Genomic DNA, 22,843 nt, shown 5'->3' with positions numbered 1-22,843 from the left:
GATCATGTCCTCGGGGCATGGCACTTCCCTATACTCTATGCGCCTGCTCTCGTTCACCGCATCACTTCCATGGGAGATTTGTTACCATATACGTGTGCTATTGATGTGTGTGAACACACTTAGAACCGCCGGGGCATTTTTTTCCTCACTAGGAGGTTTTTTCCCCTGTGCATTGTATATACGCCCATCACTCTAGGGCTATCTTATCTTTCCATTGCACACTAATATACTCTCCTTGAGCTTCCTTCATCTTCTCCAAGTTGTGTATGTTTTCCTGCAACGCTAGTTCCAACAGTTTTTGGGACAAACAATCCAAGATAGTAAGTTTTCTTGGCAAAGAAGGTGTTGCTCTTAAAGAAACGGCGAGACTTCTTTGACATTTTGTTCATGCTCCACTTTATCCTTAGAGTAGATGAGATCGTGAAAGGAAACTAGTGCATATTTATCTAGATATTCTAAAAATATTTTCCATCAATCAGCTGAAGGTAGCATAGGCATTTCTCAACCAAACGACAATTCCAAGAGTTGAAATTTGGTTTGGCTACATCATCTTCTTTTGCTTATATTCTATTGATCTTAGACCCATGCAAACAATCCAACATTTCATAAATCTTTGAAATTGGATACTTGTTTTGGACTATTAAAATGGCTCAAGACTCGCCAATCAATGCACAACCTAAGAGTACCATTCTTTTTCTTTTGAAGGGGGACTAGGGCACCCATGCTGAAACACTAGGTTGGATGAATCATTTCTTGAGTAACAAGCAAAACGGCCCTTTACTCTTTGTGGTTTCCACGAATGTGTCTCATTACTTGACTTTCCTCTTTGGCGGCACTTGGGTCAATTCTTTATCAAACAAGTATTGGGAATTATGTTCCTTAGGTTTGTTCTCTACCTTGCTGACTTTTGCTATGAATATCATCTACTTCCTCGTCGAGGTATATTTTAAAAGGGCGTGAGAGTTAAAAGGAGGGATATCTTATTTGACAAATTTTAAGAAATTTTATTGGATCACATTCACAAAACTGGCTTTTCAATGTATTTTTTAAATAACCATTGATACAAGGGTTATTACATTACCTTTAGGAAGTGCATGAAGAGGTTTGTTTGATACCATTTGAACGCACATTCACAAGAAGATTTAGAAATTTTCTCATGTAGGAAAACGGAGTCTTTTTTCATACAATGCATAACATCATGAGCTTCTACTGAAGAGGCACCGCATACCAAGCTAGGTACGATTGGGGGCAGGGGACTACCGATGGTCCCTTGCCCCCAATCGTACCTAGCTAGGTATGCGGTGCCTCCCTCACAGAAGCTCATGATATTGAGGTAAGTCACGATGTGAGAATTATTGTGAGAATTTGTCCAAAACTTCTTGTGATTGTATGAATAATTTTTAACAAATGGAACCCCCCCCCCCCTCCGCGCACGCGGGGCAACGCACAAAAAATTTTGCTATGCCATGTGCATTTTAAGAGCTTATTAGTAGTACAAGTTTGTACTTGCTATATTTACAATATGGGTGTTTTTTTTTAACCTTCACCCTATCTTATTTATATATTTTGGAATATATCTGATCCTCTTCAATTAACCCACGAGAAATGGTACACGTTTTGATAGGATAGGTGACCGCCCCGAGGATCCATTATTAAGCAATTTTTTGCGTTTAACCAATGCTAATTATTAATAATTTCCCTTTTCAAGCATCCTCAATGGCCCCTTTACTATTTTGGTGTAACACAAATAATTATTCAATTGGAACGATGTCGGTGTGTCCATTTTCCATTGGTGGCCTCATCAATTGCGATGTATGCGCCCTCGTTTTAGGTTGAATGTAATGCAAAAGACGGAATGAGTATGTCTCTTCTTCATAATTTTCTACTTTTAATAGCTTTGACAAGGTGAAATTTGGGTTTTCTTGTAGCTCGCAAGATTGTGGCTAGCTACCCTTCCTAGTGAGAGAAGAAACTCATTGCACCTATCTCTCATTGCCTTATGGGCCATAAGTCAATCCATGCATGGGGTTCCATCATGTATGCCCAAAAATAGGACCCAAAATTTGCATTTAGTAGAGTTTCCTCGATCTCAAATTGACACACACACTCCCACCCCCCTCTCGAAACACGAAATTCTATTGCAAAGAAGGATTGATTCCTTATTGGTGCCCAATAGTTGCATGGATTTGAGCTCATTCCTCTTCAAGGGTGGCTTCTTTAGCATGGATAGCGGTTACCATTCACACAACTATGACCTCTAGCAGTTTCTTGTCCTCTAGGGCCTTGGTTCCTCAAAGAACGGTAGCTAGTGCGAGAGATGCCTACTCAAAGTCCTTCAGGTGTAGCATTTTGGAGTTGCCCAATTGGTGGCCCCCATGCAACGGTTAAGACTAAGGCAATTAACCCGTCTCTGACAACAATCCATTCTCAAGCATAGCACAATTTGGATTGCTGAGTTGGGGCCTAAGCAATGAAGGTGCCTATTGCTACTCTTGTGGACACAAAAGTGGTGTCCTTGAGGTGCTCTGGGACTAGTTCTGGTATATATAAAACAATTGGCATTGGGGTCAAACTTAAGCGATGGGTTCTTTGGTTAGGGTGATTGCAAATCAATTGGTGTTTGCTCCTTTGCAATACTCTAAAGGAAGATTTTATCTTTTTTCAGTAGCCCACTCTTGCAGTCAATCTGGGTTGTTCCCTACTAATCAACAATTACCTCTCTCCCTCCTTTGCACACTCATCTCCACCTAATAACCTGCATGCTACTCCCTATCTACCATAATTCCACTTCGTTTTGTTTTCACATCACTTTAAGCTCGCCAAGTTCCTAAAACATTGCATTCTTAAGGGCACCCACACCACATTGTTCTCAAAAAAGACTAGATGGCTATCAATGAAAGCACTAGTTTCTACCCAATTACAAAACTCCTAAGACTGAACAGCGCGATTATTTTAGTGAAGATTTTGTCCTTTGGCCAATACAAAAACAGGATGTTCATTTTAGTTCGTACAGTGAAAACATTTTTAGGTTGCACGGCCACCATTTCGTCTAGCCACCAATCAATGGACTGACATTTATGTTGCACGGTCATCATTTATTATATGGTCTCAGCCAGAACCCTAGGGGCACCAATGGAAGGAACCCTAGTCGCACCCTCCATTGGCGCCGGCACACAACATCCAACAAAGCCTAAAGTTGATCATAAAGCCCGCATCCTGTGTTAGTCCTAGATGCTTGGCTCCATCTATAAAAGAAGCCACCTCTTCATTGAATAATCAAGTTATGCTTTCATTGTTCTCTCTCTTAGTTTCATCATCTCTAACAAATGGTTTCATTTCCCTGTGAAGTGATTAGTGCCTTCTAATCACTGTAAATCGTTCATCTTACTCGTCAAATTACATTAGTACACTTGATGCTTGTCACCACTCATGTTCTTAAGAAAGACTTTTGAGCTTAGACACCTGATTTAGCATTCGACAGGAAACATCTCTCTTACAAAGTCAATGAACTTATGATGGTCAAAACTGTACATTCATGCGTGTCTCGGCCATAGGCGAGCACTCTCGAAATTTACACATATGCTGACATGTCAAAGCATTAGAAATGGCATGTCAGTTTTCTACTACTCGTTGTATCATGCCTAAGCATTGGCATATACAAGCCCAACATTTTGTACTGATGGGTATGAATGACTATGCCTTCAAATCAACCATTCTCCAGCCTAAAAGAATCACCCGCTAGTGCTGCAAAAATTTACATACTACAGACTGGACTCTGTGTGCATTTATTATCTACATAAGCTCCCATAGCTTTCATGGTGCCTCCACCCAAACTTTGAAATCAACTCTTCCAACTGCCCGATGGACATGATGGCCCCACATGTATGTATGCTGCACAAATAAATGGACTTAGCCAAAACCTACCGATGGTACTGCAAGTCATTTTAATGCTCTTTGGAGTATTAAGTAGAGACTGGTGAGAGAACTGATTTCCTTTAAGCATGATAATGGGATCAGTCATTGCCTCATTTACAGCTTCAAGCCATGAGAAACCATATAAGCTTCTATCTGAGCTTTCAGCTCTGTATTTGGAATCAGCATATCAGGTGTCAACAAAGAACGATTGAAAGGATCCGTCTGCATTGCATATCGCACCGTTAACCTTTGAATCCCTTTTGATCTACAAGAGAACGTTGACTTCAATATGCAGTACCTGATCACTTAGTAAGTGCCTCTGTATGGTAGATCTATCCATGGTAGCTTTTGAGGAAGGAAGGATCACAGGGTCCCTCATTAAAGTGTACTGAAATGACCAGTGAACATTTAGTAGTCCCTATCTTAATAGACTTAACCATTTGCATAAGGGTAGAGGATTATCTACCTGTATAGGATCTAGAAATTCATCAGGAATGTCCCCCAGCATTGCCTCTGCATCTGTAGCCTCCGCTGCAGCATCCTTGGCTTTTGCACCCAAAGCCTTGAATTCTCTCAAGAAGTTCTCTGGCAAGCTTCCTAGGCGCCACAAGACATCTGCAGCCTCTTTGAAGAGCTAACCACATCCAGCAGTTATTAGTTAATCATGTCAATACCAACAGGGAAAGAATTAGGGCAGGACGATTTAACCACGCACACCTCTTCACGAAATGATCGACCATCAGCAGAAATTGCCTTCGCAAAAGAATTTGTTTTGTCTCCCCTTGAGAGGTTCACATATATCTCCACAATCTTAACAACAAAGAGAAATAGGCTGAAACTAAGAAGGGGCAAGGATGCATATGTGAGATGAGCTAATCTTCGCACTGCATACCTGTGTTAGCAACTCTTTGGGCCTGAACTCGTATTTCTCTGGGTCTTTCACTTTCAAGGCCCTTCTCTCTGGGCCAACTAGCTGCAGCAGGAAATAATTCAACATGGACGCTATTCTCTCCACCTGTAAAACAACCGTTTGTGAGGAAGTTGCCTACACACTACTGGGCAGATGCCCACATCATATCTACATGCTCTGTGGGGGGAGCCAGAAGAGGCTAATGAAATTGTCTACATTGTAACCATTGTATGTTGGGAACCTAGAAACCTGAGCTTACCAATTCTGGTAGAAGAAATGGTCCTGTTATTTCTGCAGAGGTATATTGCAGCATCTTTACATCTTCGTTGGCAAGAGTCATATCCGTTCGAACATGCTTAACATAAAACACTTAATGATTAGCATCATGTGCTACCATAATTTATCTAATTGAAAATACCCTTTCCTTTAAAAATCCACGATAAAACGGTGATCTTCTGCGGTACCGATTCTTGTTGTCGGAAAATGCGAGTGCGATCTTGACGCTCCTGAGCAGGCCTGCTTTCCCATTCAGTGGTATTGCCCATTTCAAGCTCCATCTCTTTCAGCTCAGGTATCAGTTTTAAACTCTCATCGAGTAAAAAGATGCTATCATTGATGAGAAGATTAAGAAACCGGAGGTAAAACCCCTTCTCTTCTTGAGCGGCTACCTAAGGAAAACCAAACAACAACCTTATGAAAAATCCTCATATGAAAGATCTTTACGAAAAACTTCAACCCAACTACTTCAGCTTCACCATTTTCCAAGCATTCCGATGACTGGGGACTGTCCAAAGGTATTCTAAAAGCTCAGAAATATTGTGTCGAATATTGAACTTGTCATAGAACTGCAGGTAATTCCGGTGGTGGTTAAACACGTCAACCAAAGAGAAGGCGATTGGAAATATCATTGAATAAGACATGTAGACCAAACCTGTGTATGCGAACCAGTGAATTCGATGTCCACGTACAGCTTGAGAAGGTTAGGAACGAGATACTGCAAAGCTAGTTGGTGCCCCTCAAAAAGGGATGACATTGCACTACCGAGCGTTGGTGAATATAAGCTGCAAAAACCAGTGCAAGACATGAGTTCAAGTTCTAAACTACAGTGTATATTTCAACTCTACATGAGAATTTCACCTCTTCTGTGGCATCCAAGCATTCAAGACTTCTACCATCTTTGCCCTCAAGTACGGATTTTTTATGTGTAGTGGGCTCCCCATAAACATTACAATAAAACTCATAAACTCGTCCTGTGTGAGGATAAAGAAAAACATTGGTAGCCAAAGCAATGGCAAATTAATGCAATAGAACCTTGAAGAAACAAAGAGCTTACCAAAATTACACCATCCAATGCCCTGGGTATTCGAGAAGCAAAAAGAAGTAGCTCCATGGCATCTTCAACAAAATGTTCAGGCATAGAGGCAAACACCATAGGACATTCAATTGGTAAGGGCATTTGGAAGCCCCCAACCAGACTAACAAGCCATACAATCATTAACCTACAATATTGGAGTCCTTGCTGTAGCAATTCCACATCCTGTAGCAAGCCAACTGCCAACTTCAAGAGCAATTATCAAAGAGGAGCCTACAGGCCCTTTTCTGTTGTGAAACAAAGAATTGACCACAGATATAGGCTTCCAGTGAAGGTCAGTGAATAGACAATCTACCTTCAAAACTTGAGCTTCATAGCAATGCCTAGCCTGGGAAAGCTTCTCAATCACTGCCTCAACTTCTTTTATGCTTTGTTCCAACTGTGGAGGGGCTCCGTTTCCTCTCATGGCTTGCATGGCAGCCAGTGCCTCTTTTTGCCTTGAATGATCCTATATGCCGAAATCAAGAGATAGTATAAGTGGCCTTGATATTGACTGTAGAAGCCACAAGTTAGTCAGGCACATAACACCTACTTGCATCACAAGTTTGAAATCCGACAGAGCTTTCAGCAACCCTAGGTTTAGAACTCTTGCTGTCAAGAAAAAGCACTCGCAGATGAATGAGTACTTTCCCTGAGAAGGGGGCTTTACAGCTGCAACCGATGATGTTGTTGGCGCCAACATTTGCCCGCTGGTAGAAGCATTTCCCTGCTGAGATTGCAAACGCCGTCTTTCCTCCTGTTCCATTTGCAGTTGCGCTTGACGAAAACCTTCAGCCCGAGAATAATTTTCTTTGTCGACCCACTTTGAAACCTCCTCAGATGTTGCATGAATAGCAGTCAGTCCACTGCATTTAAAGAATTTTATGTAGTCTTTCATCCCATAAGCATCTACCTCTTTCTTTTTAAAAGCACAACAGGCTTGTACCAATTTCTTTACATAAAAGTCAAATTTCCAGTTACAAAATAAGGCCAACATCAAGATAAAACCAAGGTTAGTACGAGGAAAACATAATGCATGCAAACAGGGCCAAGAAGGGAACCAATGACAGGTAGGGTGGTAGGCACACCGAGCCACATCTCCAAGACAAGTGCATGTAGCAACACCATCTCCTTCATCTGGGCAAGGGAGCCATGCGAGAGAAGATCTGCAACACCGAGGCATTATGCCGAACCAAAGTCTAGAAATATTGTGTCTCAAGTCAAAGAAGAAGCAAAGCCAGAATCTGAAAATCGCGCCGGATAAGCACCACGCCGATGTGAATGGGGAATAAAGACCTGTGGAGCAAGAAGGGAATCCGATGGGCCGCTGACGGAGCAAAGTCTTGATCCTGTCCACACCAAAAATTATTGCAAAAGGGGGCTGATAAAGCTGCTGAAAACAGAGATTTCAGCAACCCACCAAGTGTCAAAGGCATCAAATGCCGAGAGTCAGAGGTAAGAGGACAAAGTGCACACCAAAATCTGGACGAAAATCAGCAGAAGACAGTCCACAACTTGCAGAGAAGGCCAAGATCCGGTACCAGCACAAGAGGCATCCCAATTGCCTAAGAAAGGTAGTGTTACACCACTCTGCTGCTTCAAGGTCTATGGCATGCATACGTGTACGGTAGTGTGCCTCCAGGCTGGCCACCCTTTGCATACGCATACAGACTGCATCATCCGGTCGCCCATCGCCTGGGCCGGCCGCCCACTTTGTCCGGGCGCCCTTATATCCCTTTTTGTTATGCTGGGTCGTGGAGCATTTTCTAGCGCTGCTCGACCCCCTCCTTGGGCACCTGTATATGGAGTCAGGGGGGGGTACCCACATATCATTTGTACACAGCCTTTCATTGGCGTTTTCTGTCTATGGTCAGTGGGGGGCTGATCACCCCCTCTTCCACATCTAGCGTTTGTGTCTACTCTCTCTCTCTCTCTCTCTCTCTCTCTCTCTCTCTCTCTCTCTCTCTCTCTCTCTCTCTCTCTCTCTCACGCTTCCGCACACGCGCGCACTCACTTGGTATCAGAGCTCAGGCATCACATATTATCAACAGCTTCAAGCTCTTCATGTCCAAGGCGCTACATCAGCATCAGGTACTCCCAAGAAGAATCAGCCAGCGTTTTTTCTGATCTGCCAGCGGTTTTGCATGAGCTAGTCATGCAACCCTTTGCATACGCATACAGACTGCATCGTCCGGCTGCCCATCCTCTGGGCTGGCTGCCCACTTTGTCCGGGCGCCCTTATATCCCTTTTTGTTATGCTGGGTCCTTGAGCACTTTATAGCATTGCTCGACCCCCTTCTTAGGCACCTATATATGGAGCCAGGGGGGTAGGGTAACCCACATATCATCTGTAAATAGCCTTTCATTGGCGTTTTCTGTCTATGGTCAGTGGGGGGCTGATCGCCCCTCTCTCTCTCTCTCTCTCTCTCTCTCTCTCTCTCTCTCTCTCTCTCTCTCTCTCTCTCCCCCACATATCATCTGTAAATAGCCTTTCATTGGCGTTTTCTGTCTATGGTCAGTGGGGGGCTGATCGCCCCTCTCTCTCTCTCTCTCTCTCTCTCTCTCTCTCTCTCTCTCTCTCTCTCTCTCTCATCGGGTTGTGGTGCTTTAGTTTCTCCGCCTGGACTCAGCCAAGCCAGAGCGTCGAGCTATACCCGCATCGCCAATGGAGGCCATGAGCGCTTCACTAGTGGAGGCCATGATCGTTTCGCCAGTATGTAAGCCCCATACGAAGGCAACCTTTGTTGGGTTCAAGCCCTTTTTCGTCAGTTATCTTGAGTGTCTAGCCTATGGGAAATTCCCTTTATGGAGCATGCAGGTGACTTCACTTGGACTCCAAGTTATGCATGGCAAGGTTATCTTTTATATTGTAAGGCTTTCAATACAATACAGAGTGGTTTTTGTTTTTACCGGGTCGACTTCTCTCTCTCTCTCTCTCTCTCTCTCTCTCTCTCTCTCTCTCTATATATATATATATATATATATATATATATATATATATATATATATATATATATATATATATATATATATATATATATATATATATATATATATATATATATATATATATATATATATATATATATATATATATATATATATATATATATATATATATCTCTATACCACACAGCTCCTCGCCATGGCCCTCAGGCGGCATCCTCCCTAGCTCCAACCCCAACAACCTTTGTGCTTACGAACAAGCGGATAACACAAATGGAAAGGGAGATGAAAGAATGGAAAGCAGAGACGGAGGGATGGTGGAAAGAGAAGGCCAACCTTCTTCAAATGTTCCTCAACGAAGGCGCGCAATGGAAGAAGGAGAAAGAGGACTTGCACGCAGAGCTACAAGCACTTAAGGCGGATTCACAAGCACTTAGAGAAGAGGTCACAACCCTCAAGCGAGAGCCTGCAGATAGAGTAAGCAATGGATTGGAAGAAGGGGAATTCCAACCCTCGGTGATAGAGGAGATCAAGGTCATCAACGAGCAGGTACGGATGATCACAGAGGAGGAGAAACACAAGGTGGTAAAGACATCTTCGTGGATGGATGTGATCACGAAGACGCAGAAGAAGGCCGATGAGGCCGAGAAATGGATAGAAGTCGCTAAGAAAGGGAAAGGGAAAGAAACCACATCCATCCCCACTCCTACAATCATCAACATGACTCTAGAAGAAGAGCAACGAAGGAAAACTAGAGCCTTGCATATAAGAGTAACCAGTCTAAAAGACCAAGATGATGTGGAAGGGGAAGTCAAAGAACTTCTCCGCATGATGGGTAGTGAGGCTACTCATACAAAGGCATGGAGGGTAGGGAAGAAGACACAAGGCAATGGGGAGACTTCAAAAGGGAGAGCTTTAATCATCCGTTTCCCATCCATGGAGGCAAAGAAGGACTTCTTGAAGAAGCGCCCTACACTAAAGAAAACGGGCATATTCCTTGGAGATGACCTCACTCTCACACAGCTTGCGCATATGAGGGAGGTAATGCCAGAGATTCAAGCGGCAAAGGAGAAGGGAAAGACGGCCTTCTACGGAGATGGCCGGGTGGTGATTGTAGAGCGGCACTCCACATGAGGGTGCGAGACCTATGGGACCACACTCAAAATTGCCACCTGGAATTGTAATAGAACTATGCGCCTTGATGTGGGTGCTTTTGAGGATAGTTTTACGGGAAGAGACATCGTCTTCTACTCTGAGACACATCAGGCCCTGGGGCAATCTATGCCTCACATCAGTGGATATAGATTAGAGACAGCCTGTAGACAGGAGACACGATCAGAGCACAGAGGGCGGGGCTTAGGAGGAGTGGCAGTGTTATTCAGGGAGGAGTTGCAGCCATTGATACATATAGCCCGCAGGGATAAGCAAGCTAGGTACATGTGGGTGAGATTGAAAGCAGAGACAGGCAGATATCTTTACATTGTTATTTGCTACTTTCCCCCGAGTACGTAAGTCTATGCACCACCCAAAGGACAATCCCCCTTCTCTATTTTGGATGATGACATATGGGAGTTCTCTAGAGATGGTGACATCATCATTCTAGGGGATTTCAATGCTAGGACTGCCCATCATCAGACAATATTTTATGATACCTCAGAGGAGATGCTGAGAGAGTTGGATGTTGTAGAGACGGGCCTATCCAGACTATCACAGGATGGAGAACACACTGAGTATGGACGACACTTGATAGACACGGGGACTACACATGGACTGGACATCTTGACTGGCCTACAGAGATTTCCCGTTGCGGGGGGTTTTACATGCTTTCCACACAAACATGGAGACAGCACAGTGGATTATGTCATGGCACAGCCGAGCCTCATCTCTAGTATCCAGGATCTCACGGTTGGACCCAGACCTATTGGTGTGGCAGTGGACCATGCTCTTGTGTCGTTGACCATCTCTTTTCAGTTTAGTATAGCACACAGGCTACGGGCAGCAGCCCCTACTCGCTACACCTTCACGCGGGAGATGGGCTCTGTATACATAGATGGGATCTACAGACGCCTGTGCACAGAGGACCCCCCCCCCCCCCCCCCCCCCCCCCCCCCCCCCCCCCCCGCCCGCCATCACTTCTACAGAGGCCAGGGGCCGGTATGCATCATCTCTATACACAGTTCCTGAGCAGCCCCCCCTTCTCGATCCCCACGATCCATGCCCACACACATGTGCTTTTTTCACTGTTGAGATGGTGAGGAAGGCCATTGACAGGATGAGGACTGGGAGAGCATATGATCATGATGGCTTAGTGGCTTAGCAGAGCTTCTAGCAGTTATGTTTAACCGTGCCATGTGCGAGGGCCTGCTTGATACTTGGAGCCTATCTACTATTGTACCTATCTTCAAGTCGAGAGACCCTATGGAGCTTGGGAATTATCGCACTATCATGATTGGACACACATTGGCACGATTGTACGCATCTATTCTTGAACAGCAGTTGAGTAGATGGGAAGAGAGGGAGGGGATACGCGCAGCCGCGGGTAGGCAGGTTTCAGGAGGGGTTTTTCTACTCTTGACTATATCTTGACACTCAGAGCCATCATTGAGGAGGACAGATTGCGTGGGAGACCGATCTATTGTCGCTTTGTGGATTTCCGCAAAGCATTTGACACAGTGCCCAGAGCTAGATTGATGCGCAGATTACAGCAGATGGGAGTATCCACAAAGCTCATTTGGGGGGTCATGGCATTATACAGGTCAGTAGTAGGGCATGCACCCCAGAGGGTCTATCCACACCGGTTTACTCCACTATTGGGGTGAAGCACGGCTGCCCGCTCTCTCCTACTCTATTTGGTATGTATTTTGTTTTGTTTTGTTTTCGGAGTCGGGCAGGGCAAGCCCAGCCGCTCTCCTTATCCACCGTAAAGTGGACAAGAAGAACGACCAGGACCATGCCCCCAGAAACCGAAGGCAGACGCTTTTGTCACTAGTTTCCTCTGGACTCGGGAGGCCAGAATTATCTACACTCTTAGGGCGATGACTGTTCCCTTGAGAGACCCATTTCGGTGGGCGTGACAGCGACCAAGTACCTCTGTTCAGAGGCCCAAGTATTGCGGGACTTGCTTCGGTCTTCCCTTTGGAGTTGCCTCCTCCAAGTAACTTATCGCTCACCTCACTAAACTGCCTTTGAAACCCGACGGTTTTCCCCTAGGAAATGCCATATCCGCTTGGAAGGGCGTCGGCTCACAGGTGGCATCCACTGAGGCTGGTGATGTCTCCCTTTTGCACCTCCCAACCCCTTTTAGGTGAAGTTGACCCCCACGGGGGGGAATGGCACTTGGGCGCTCTTATAGCTCATCTGGCTTCACTTGGGGACAATTACGTCATTTCCCCCGGAAGGGATCGGATTCAAAATATAGCATAGGAAGGGGAGCATTATCTCCCCATCCGCCTATGCAGAGCACCCAAGTACCGGGGCACAACTTCACCGAGGAACTTCGCCACAGGCACGTGCCCTGTGGCACGTGCCTGTGGTTTCGTCCCTCGAGTGCGGATCACGGCGTACCCAGAAGGGCAACCGCTTCCCGCGAGCCTCCCCACCAAGGAGGATAACGGTCCTTTCTTCAGGGTCCAACGAAGGGTCGAGATCGTTGAAGGTGGAGTTGAATCAGTTTAGCCATCTCCCCCTAGAATCTTCAATCGCCGGACAATCCATCAGCAAATGCGTAAGCGAACGACCCTCTAACTGGGAGCACAGCGTGCAAATGCTGTGTCCGCGCATATTACTATCAGCCAATTTGAGACCCCCTACTCTCGCGAGAGCCAGCATTCTCTCCTCCTTCCTATTCACTATAGTGCTCCTATTGAGCTACAGCAAGTATCCACGTGTTTGTTAATAGCCGGCCTCCTTATAGGGCTCCAACGCCAGGCACGAATGCCTCTCGTCCCATGCGTGGTAGCGTACTGAACTAAAGTCAGCCGCTGGGATATACTTATTCATCCGGTTCTGGGTTCTTGTCATCCAAGTCCACTTCTTGAAGGGTTGGTTCTTAGGCTTCTTGTTTACCAAGGAGCCTATCCAGGTAGATGAAACCGAGCGATACTAGCCCTTGCTCGTTGTCCCCTACAAAAGGCAGGTACGAGTGGTATGTTGAACTCGTGATGGAGAGTTGCCGTCCCTACAGAGGTAGACCTTGCTCCCTTTCCGAGTAACATTCGCATCCCGGTGGCGACGAGGCGCTGCAGAGAGTGAAGGACACGCTGATCGTGGGCTCCCATAATTTCCACGCCATAGCAAATCACTGGATATACGCACGCCTTAAACACAGTCAGTCGAGACCATATAGAGATGATTTGGTTTGCGAGTAGGTGTTGGCACGCAAATAGGCTTTTCCTCCCCTTGTTCGTTCGCTCTTTGACGACGCGTTCAATGGAGAAGGTCGAGTCTACGTCGATGCCAAGGTACTTGTACGTTTCACCTACCGCAACCCTCTCACCACCCAAAATAAAGATCCTCATAGAGAGATCCTGCAGGTCTCCGTGGAACACCGTGACCATGCATTTATCAATTCCAAAGGTCATGCCCCAGTTCTTTGCCCACTCACTCACTTTGTCAAGGCTTGTTTGTAGGCTTTCAGGAGAGTGGATGAGGTTTCTGACTACATTGAGAGAGATGGTGATAGAGGTGCACAACTGCAGGGACATGGATTCCACTATTGTTATATGCTGATGATATTGTGTTGATCTCCGACTCTCCGGAGGAGATGCAACGTCACTTGGATGCTTTGTATAGGTTTGCCCAGGAAAGTGGTTTGTCCATCAACCTTGGTAAAACCAAGGTCATTATATTTAATACCACCCCACAGTGGATCACGAGGTCAGCGCCAGCATTCACATACGGCCAGGAGAAGGTGGAGTATACAAATGCTTATACTTACCTTGGAGTGGTTTTTAGTGGGCCAGCATTTTCATTGAGGAGGGCAGCAGAGACTAGATTGACCAGAGCCCATGCAGCATTGGGTAGATTGGAAAGGCTGTGTTCACAGGTTCAGTTTCAGGAGCCTCGGACGAAGCTCTGGCTCTTCGACACTTTGGTGGCTTCTGCATTGCTTTATGGACCTGAGATTTGGGGACCTTCACTGGATCATCAAGGGAGGACAGGCAGCAGTGATGGATGGGGGGACATGGAGAATCCTCTCATCTCTATGATCTCGCGGCTCATTAGAGCCAAGGCTTCAGTACCACGTGCTATTGTACGAGCAGAGCTAGCTGCCCCCCCACTAGTGGTTGAAGCGCTCACCAGATCTATCTCCTTCATACACTACATGTGGGAACTTCCCAGAGACAGATATGCACGCCTTGCACTTGAGTCCTCTCGACAAGTAGCCATGCAGGGAGATACAGCATGCTGGTATGCGGAGATGACATCATGGTTTCATGCGCATGGGTTCAGCATAGACAGATTGCCTCCCTTCCAGTACTCACTGGATGAGCCCTTGGCCCCTCTCTGACTCTTACACAGTCCGAGATCACCAAGCTCATTCGCCAGGACTTGACTCAGCTAGACACCAAGAGGACATAGTGGCCTCGCAATGCATAGTTGTCACCCTGCTGCATCCATCCGCACACCTGGCACTCAACTTTTTCCGATAATGCATCCCGCAATCACGTGAAGTGGACCCCAAATATAATTCTCATGATGACCTTTTTGCATAATTATCACAAGAAAACACCAACGTTGTGTCCGTACTTATCCACATACAAATATTGACCCCATTCGACTTCCTGACGCCACTAGATGCCATCTGACGTGCCTACTGACCTCATGTCGTCGGCCCGCGGAAAGCTTCCTCGAGAAGTTTTTCGCGCTACCAACTCCTCATTAGTATAGAAAAAACACACCGGTACTAGTAATAGTGAAAATCGATACACTATGTACATGTCCCAGCTGTACATATGTGGGTCCCACGCAACCACCTGGCTCTGGAAAATAGGCAATCCTTTATTTTATGCACCATGCATGTGTATATACATATACGCAATCCCTTGCTCCAAAAAACTGCTAACATAGTTTGCCCATCCCCTAGCCTGCTAGATCATTCATGATCAGCAGCAACAAAAAGAGATATGAGACTCGCCGCGTCACAAGTTTCCTCATCCCTCACCAACATTACTTGCTCCACAGACAGCTCATCTTGCTCCACCATCATTAACCTGGCATGATATAATTTAAGACGCAATCCATTTACCCTTGACTTATGTAAAATCCCATCCACGTTAGCCAACTAATATGTACCATTCGAAAAACACTCGACCACCTTAAAAGGGCCTTCCCACTTAATTTGAAACTTTTTTTGGAAGGTGTTGTCCAGCTTACTATTGTAGCGCAAAACCAAGTCATGCTTCCTGATACCCTTACTTTTGACCTTTTCAAATTGTAAGAGCCTCTCTTTGAATGCATCACTAGGCTGCCCAAGCAACTATTCTAACATCTTGACCGCAGGCAACTCTACTTCCACAGGCAATAGTGCTTCCTTTCCATATACCAATGAAATGGAGTAAACCCTGTACCTGTTTTCACCGAAGTACGGTAAGCCCATAATACACTAGGCAATTCCAAATCCCAATTCTTTCCTTGATGCTCTGTCACTTTCGAAAGAATTTGTATCAACTCACCATTGAATCTTTTATTTAAGTCATTGCACATTGGGTAATAAGCAGTGGTATGCTGGTGCCTAATCTTCATCTTCGCGCATAAAAAGGCCAGCAGTTTAGCTCGAAATCCTGGCCCCTTATCCGAAAGTAACTCCAGCGGCACCCCAAACTTGCAACATATTTCATCATACACAAATTTTGCCGCATCCTTTGCAGTGATCTGTTTTACTGCTATAGCCTCTGTCCATCTAGAGAGATAGTCCACTGCAATCAAAATATAGCTTTTGCCCCTGCTTGTGATAGGTAACAGGCCTATTGCATCAATCCCCCACTTTTCAAACACATCAAACGCCAGAATGGTTTTTCGTAGCTCTGGCTTCAACACTCTCTTCTCAAATGCTTGACACCTATTGCAAGACCTACACCAATGGTGAACATCCTTGTGCAAACTAGGCCATACATACACTTCTTGCAAGATCTTATGCAAGGTGATCTTTAGAGCAAAATGGCCACCACATGCGCCTTCATGATTCTCTTCCAACACTCTATAAAGCTCCTCCCGCCAAGGTACACGTCTCAACACAAGATCAGCCCCTTTCATGTATAAGACATCACCAATCAATTTGTACCTAGATGCTCTACGGACAAAACCATACTTCTTAGACTTCTGAATGTCCTTCGAAATGATTCTTGTTAGCAAAAACTTGTTAGGTGCAGCGGAATGAATATTGTATTTTCTCAAGATTAGTGATCTATATTGCTCAAGGTTCCTTTTAGTTCTTAGGGAAAGAGAGAGCCTTCCGTCTTATGGAGAGTGCTATGATCACGAACACAAAGTGAGTGGATACGGTGCGTGCAAGTGAATGAGACTGAGAGAAGGAGAGAGAAGAAATACGACACCCGAGAGGTTGTAAAACCCTCCTCCGAAGGCCCCACTCTCGTCGGCGAGAGTGGTCTACTTTGATTGCACAAAGGTGTACAATGCGTATGCAATGGACTGATGCAATGGGACTATGCCGATGAAGACGACGGCGATGACGACGACAACTCGATGGCTGAAATCTGTAGTCTTCTATCTGCTGAATTTCTTGGACTGTTTCAAGGCTGAAAATGGAATGTTTTGGCTGCGTTTTCTTGGGCTAAACTTGGGGGATCATCTGCAACTGAATGGGGCGAATCTGCTAATGTTCTGCTGCTGAAAACTGTGTTTCCTTCTATGCTGAAACAGAGGATCTGCTGAGAGTAAAAACGCTGGAGTCTTGCACCTGCTAGGATGCGTTTTTAGGGCAGATTTGCATCTGTTAAAAACGCTGCCAAGGCTGAGAAATGCCTGTTGAAAAACGCTGGCAGCAGCACTCAAGAACGCTGGGCAGCAGCACACAAAAGCGCTGGTCTGCTGAGGGGTCCTAGCGTTAGTAAAACGCTGCAGGGCTGTTGCTAGAGAGGGAAACTTGCCCGGCGAGGATGGGGATCCAAAACGCTGGGGGTGCTGGGACGTCCTGCTGAGAAGTTGCCTTTTGAGCGGGAAGCTCCTGCTGCCTCTTCTGCTGTGCAATGCTAACTTGGGTTTGCTTATATATTAACTTACCCAGATTGCCCTACTGACTACCCAACAAAAGTCACTTTATAAATAAGTGAAAAATGTCAAAAATAGGGAAAATGGGATAAAGTCACTTGAAAAATCCCCTAACTGATTCTAAAGGATTCTGAAGGGAATACTAATGATCATGTTGTGTGCAACCGGAGGATATGCATCTATGCTAAGTGATTGGGCATGCACGGTCTACGAATAGACTCACAAAAGTGCCATATCACTTCTAATCTAGACTGACTGAACCCTGCTATGGTGTAGCTTGTCCACGAACACATAGGGTTGGGATGTGTCACGTGACAAAACTCCTCTTCTTGAGCCAAACTTTCCCGGCCATGATAAAGAGGTAAATTGGTCCTCAACACAAATAGCTCCCCAATCATGCTTCGAGTTGCTTCATGTGCCTCTCCATTTAGAGCACGTTCAATGTGTCTGATGCTCCATGCTTCAAACTTTTTTAACATGCCTTTAATTCTGAAACTCATTTCCTTCAATGAGGTGTTCTTGCTTTTCCACACACCCAACACTTGCTTCACAACTAACAAGGCATCACCTTTTATGCTCAACCTTCTAATCCCATGCTTCAAGCAAATGTGTAATCCAGCTTCCAGCGTAGCATATTTAACCTCATTGTTACTATGCGCATCCAATTTGAACCCTCTTACATACTAGCTTCCCCTCTGGATCATAAAGTGCTATACCCCCTGAAGCCGCATCATGGCTCTTTCTGTATGAGCCATCAAAGAACAACACATCACCATTGCTGATTTGTGGCACTTCTTCAACTACCCTTCTCACCACCTCTTCCTTAACAATAAGGGGATTCTCCTTGTAGGTCAACAAATCGGCTAGGGTAGCTCTTATACTGTCTTCCACTAGAAAAGAGAACTCAAACTCTTGCAGCTCAATTACCCATTTCTTGACCACATTTGACATGTTTGTGGCATTAATTAGATGTGGCAAAAAGGCATAACTCGTCAAGAAAACAAAAGGTCGTGGTAGCAAGTAATGACGAAATCGTCGACAAGCACTAGCTCTACTTCCGAGAATTTTCTCTCTGGTACCAACTTCACTCGGCTTGCACAATACACTGGCCTCATATAATGGCTGCCCTTCCCCTTTTGCAATAGCACGGCTCCAATGGCATCATCCCCTACTGATGGATTTACATAAAACGCTTACTCCCGATCAAAGTCTGTATGGCTGACAGCCCCCCTAACACTTCTTTCACCTCTTGAAACACTTCACTTCTTCACACTTGTCATCCCATTGCAATGGGTTGTGCTTTGCCACTTGCTCTAATGGATAAAGGAGCTGTGAAGACAATGGAATAAACCGCGCCATGTACTTTACTTTGTGTATAAAAGTTGCCAATTGCTTTGTACTCGTAGGTGATGGAAGAAAAATGATAGACTTAACCTTGTCTGGATCAGCCTCAATGCCATTTTCTGACACCATGTGGCCCAATAACTTCACCCTTGGCTGTGCTAGATGACATTTCTTTGGATTTAGTTGTCCTCCACATTCATCATATCGAGCCAATACCATCTGCAGCTTCTCATGGTGTTCAGCCCTACTGCTGTAGACACAGAAGTCATCGATAAAAGCTTTAACACAACTACCAGTGAATGGTTTCAATACCCAATTTGCTCTCTCTTGATAGAAAGATGGTCCATTTAACAACCCAAATGGCAATACTATGTAGCAATAACAGCCCCATGGAGTAATGAAGGTTGTCTTTGTTAGGTCTTTAAGAGCAATCTTCAATTGAAAATAGCCTGAAAAACCATCACACACACTGTACCTCTCATAACCTGCCACTGAATCCAAGATCTGATCAATGAATGGAAGAGGATATGGGTTCTTCTTAGTGGCTGCGTTTAAGGATTTAAAATCTACACAAATCCTCTACTTCCCATCCTTCTTTGGACTGACTACTACTGGACTCACCCATTCTGTGGTTTCCACTAGGACTATGAACCCTGCCTTCAATAACTTGTCCACCACTTTCCGCAAGGCTTCCATCTGCTCTTGACCCATCCTTCTTAGCCTTTCAACTCTATATGCATCTCTTCTCCTTTGAAGTTTGAACCCTCTAATCTCTTCATATGAAGTAATGAACAAATCGGGAAAACTAGCCAGCATGTGCAAATATATCTCCTTCTCCATAGCTGAGAGATCTCCACTGATCATTTGTGCCATCAATTCTTCCTTCTTTGACAATTCAACTTTGGTTTGCATCAGCCCTTCAATCACTTCATAAGGTCCTTCACTTTCATCTTCAATCTCATTTGCAAATGCGACTAAACCAGACTCATGGATTTCTTTGTCCATCAAAAGAAATGCAACATCAACATCCTCATCACTACTGGTAGTACTATCACTGTCCTCATCAGTCACTGTGGAATAGTATTCATCACTAGACTCGTCCTCATCTTCATAAAGCTCTTCCAATACTTTCCTTGTGTCCATATTATATAGCTTCTAGGCACCTGTCTTTTCATAGAGGCTAATCGTACCACGTCTCCAATCTTGAATAGCTCCCACTACACGTAACCATGGTCTGTCCAGTATAATAGGATATGCTTCCAACCCCGCTGGCATCACATGAAAATCAACCACTGCCTTTGCATCATACGCCTCCACTTCTAAGCTCTTTACAACACCCAAACATTTTACTTTCTAATGGTTTGCCAATCTGATCCGAAAGCATGACACCCCAGTCACTGTAAGGCCTATCTTCTCAACGCATGAGTGTGTTATGACAAATATTTGGGCTCCACCATCCAGATAACTTTGTTCCAGATTTTTTCTTTTGTGCCACACATCTACTATTGGGAAAATGTCTGGTAGCTCATCCATTGCCAACACCTTCACTGAACCTCTCTCTGGCTCTTTCTCCATTGGGTTAACCATCCTCTTCCATTGTCTCTTTAGCTTAGACACCATCTCTATAATTTGCCCAAAAGTAACATCAGCTTTCCTGCTCGTCAGATCCTCCTTCAAGTCATAGCTTAATTGCCCATCCCCTAGTGGAAAATCTGAAACATGAAACTTGCGACGAGCCCTTCTTTTCCTCTTGGCCTTGACATCCTCGCCTTCATGGCTCTTTCCCTTCTTCTTACTAGGACCTGAGGCACTTCTTCCTTCCTTGTCCTCTGTGGTCCTCTTCCCAATAGGCATCACTAATGTATCCTCCAGCTTTGCTGCCTTCTCCAAGGTGACCACACTTATCACTTTTGTCTTTCCCTTTTCCTCTTGGATTAATCCACTAGTTTCTTCTTCTTCCTTAATTTCGATGCCATAATCATTTGACCTAGTTAGCACCTGTCTTAGCAATAAATACATGTCTCCCCCCATCCTTGGTGGCTTATCACATTGCGGGCTGATGTGTCCCAACTCTCCACAATTATAACATGTGGGCGTTTGCCTCCAGACTCTACCATTGCTTTGTCCAGCACCATTCCTGGGTCTTTCTTCACCTCCTGGGTGATTTGCAAACCTCCCTCGACCTCGATTATTTCCCACATTACCTAGCATGTTTAGGCTGAGATTCTTCATTAAATCTACCACTTGCCTCATGTCTTGCCTTAGCCCATCATCTTGCACTAATGTAGAGACCACTGCTGGCATAACTTGAGGAGTAACAGAAACCACTGGTTCATGATGAACCCCTAGCATGCGACCTTGTAAAGAGTCTATAGGCTGAAACTCAGGCCTCCTGGGTGAAGACTCCACCCCTAGCTAGCTCATTTTCCTCAGCTTCCACTCTTTGTTCCTTGCCACCTCCAATGCATCTTCATATGTTCTAGGCTTCTTTAGCTCCACTCTCCAACGTATATTCTCCCAAAGGCTAGCCAAGAATCTGTCCTTCTTCATCATGTCACGTGGGGGTACTTGTGGTGCTAAGGCCTTGCACATCCGCTCCCATGCCAATGAAAACTTACGTATGTACTCATCTACTGGCTCACCTTCCCTTTGCACCAAACTCTGTACTTCTTGCCACACTTTGTCAGGATCTTCTGTCTTCACAAACTCCACTTCCAATGCATGCCTTAGATTGTCCCAACTCAATCTTACAGGTGGTTCCGCTGCACGCAACTCCTCTTCAAATGCTATGGACCAAACTCGTGCATCACTCTTCAAACAGATTTGGAGAAGACGTAACATCTGCGCCGGGTCATGAATCTAGTTGCTAATGCAGGCAACCTCCATCTTTTCCAAAAAATCTTCCACATCTTCATCACTTCTTCCATGAAATTCCGAATAAGAGAAAGCCATGGCTACCCTAAGTTACGATGTTTTGAGAACCCCTTCGAACACAAGTGCAAGAACCCAAAACTTTTGACTGACCCAATCTCCAAAAACTTATGGAGCTCAACTTTAGATAAAGACAAACACATGTACATCAAATGAGTTTTCATAGTTAATCATCGGAATTACAACAGGCAAAGGGCACTCCAGTATCTCTCTTAATCTTCTTGGCCCGAACATAAAGACTATGCGCTACTGAAAAAAAATCTTCCTGGACACATGAACATTTATTTGGATTCTTTGTGTTAAATGAAAAGGAGTGAATTGAGGTCCGTTTTGATCATCCATTAAAGCCAACCATGCAGCTCCCAAGAAGGCACACCTGACTTATCCTCTGTTTTTTCCAAAATTTCAGTAGCATATCAGCATAAATGGCTCAAGAGACAAAAAAACCAACCATCACAACTTCGAAAAATTTTGACAAAGTTTCCCCAGAAGTAGAGCAGTAAGAACCCAAAATATAGATTGTATATCTATGCATAACCTGCCAACAATAGAACCCGAGCATCAAGTAGGAATCACTAGTACATAGCCTATGGCGAGGTCACGAAAAGAGTGCTCCACCCGCCTGTATCACCGAAAGGATCTCACATTTGAGAATCCCCCAGCTCAATAAAACCTCATGCTATCGACCCTCTCACGAAAGCTTATACAAATCTCGTATAGTCAAGTCTCAAAAATGACTATCTTCCAAACCAAGTCTCAGAAATGGCTAGGACTGCCAAATAAAACCAAGTATGGCTCCACAAAGGCGTACAATGGCAGTATCCACAAGTAGCGTTCAATACAAGACAATGCGCTCAAACAGGCGCCCAATGATGCATACACTCAGAAACTGCAAGTGACTTCCACTTGCCAGTATATCATTGTACTCCAGCTACATGTACCTGTGTGAATCACCTGTCCCTGTAACCTGTAATCACGAAGCTCGAAGCTTGAAGCTCGAAGTAGAAGGTACTCGAAGAAGATACTCCCTGGGAGCGCCAAAAGAATGTGAGCGGGATGGAAACACACACAACGCCTCTATAATGACCCAACACACACTCTTGGGATAATACACACACACACACACTATGGGGCACTACTCGGCTTACCCAACCCACCTGGCCGAGACAAGGCACACATCGATGGAGTGACAGGAGAGACTATCCATTTGCCCACTC

The 22,843-nt window shown here is 45.0% G+C and overlaps 1 protein-coding gene across 1 annotated transcript in view; it reads right to left on the bottom strand.

The window, feature by feature from the left end:
* Window positions 1–3,491: 3,491 nt before the first annotated feature.
* LOC147429472 (U-box domain-containing protein) overlaps window positions 3,492–22,843 on the bottom strand; it is a 92,303-nt gene continuing 72,951 nt past the window's right edge. Inside the window, exons 4-16 of the mRNA XM_086495731.1 lie at window positions 6,730–7,042; window positions 6,493–6,645; window positions 6,159–6,362; window positions 5,963–6,075; window positions 5,757–5,886; window positions 5,581–5,670; window positions 5,290–5,493; window positions 5,085–5,180; window positions 4,808–4,930; window positions 4,633–4,725; window positions 4,382–4,549; window positions 4,214–4,303; window positions 3,492–4,137 (exon numbers count right to left, since the gene is read on the bottom strand). Coding sequence (XP_086351857.1) covers window positions 4,030–4,137; window positions 4,214–4,303; window positions 4,382–4,549; window positions 4,633–4,725; window positions 4,808–4,930; window positions 5,085–5,180; window positions 5,290–5,493; window positions 5,581–5,670; window positions 5,757–5,886; window positions 5,963–6,075; window positions 6,159–6,362; window positions 6,493–6,645; window positions 6,730–7,042 — 1,885 coding nt within the window. The 3' untranslated portion in view covers window positions 3,492–4,029. The remainder of the gene's footprint in view (window positions 4,138–4,213; window positions 4,304–4,381; window positions 4,550–4,632; window positions 4,726–4,807; window positions 4,931–5,084; window positions 5,181–5,289; window positions 5,494–5,580; window positions 5,671–5,756; window positions 5,887–5,962; window positions 6,076–6,158; window positions 6,363–6,492; window positions 6,646–6,729; window positions 7,043–22,843) is intronic.

Source organism: Adiantum capillus-veneris, chromosome 22 (genome assembly GCF_014529385.1).
Source record: "Adiantum capillus-veneris isolate H3 chromosome 22, ASM1452938v2, whole genome shotgun sequence".
In the NCBI taxonomy this organism is placed as follows: domain Eukaryota; kingdom Viridiplantae; phylum Streptophyta; class Polypodiopsida; order Polypodiales; family Pteridaceae; genus Adiantum; species Adiantum capillus-veneris.
This window is presented reverse-complemented; position numbering and strand designations above follow the sequence as displayed.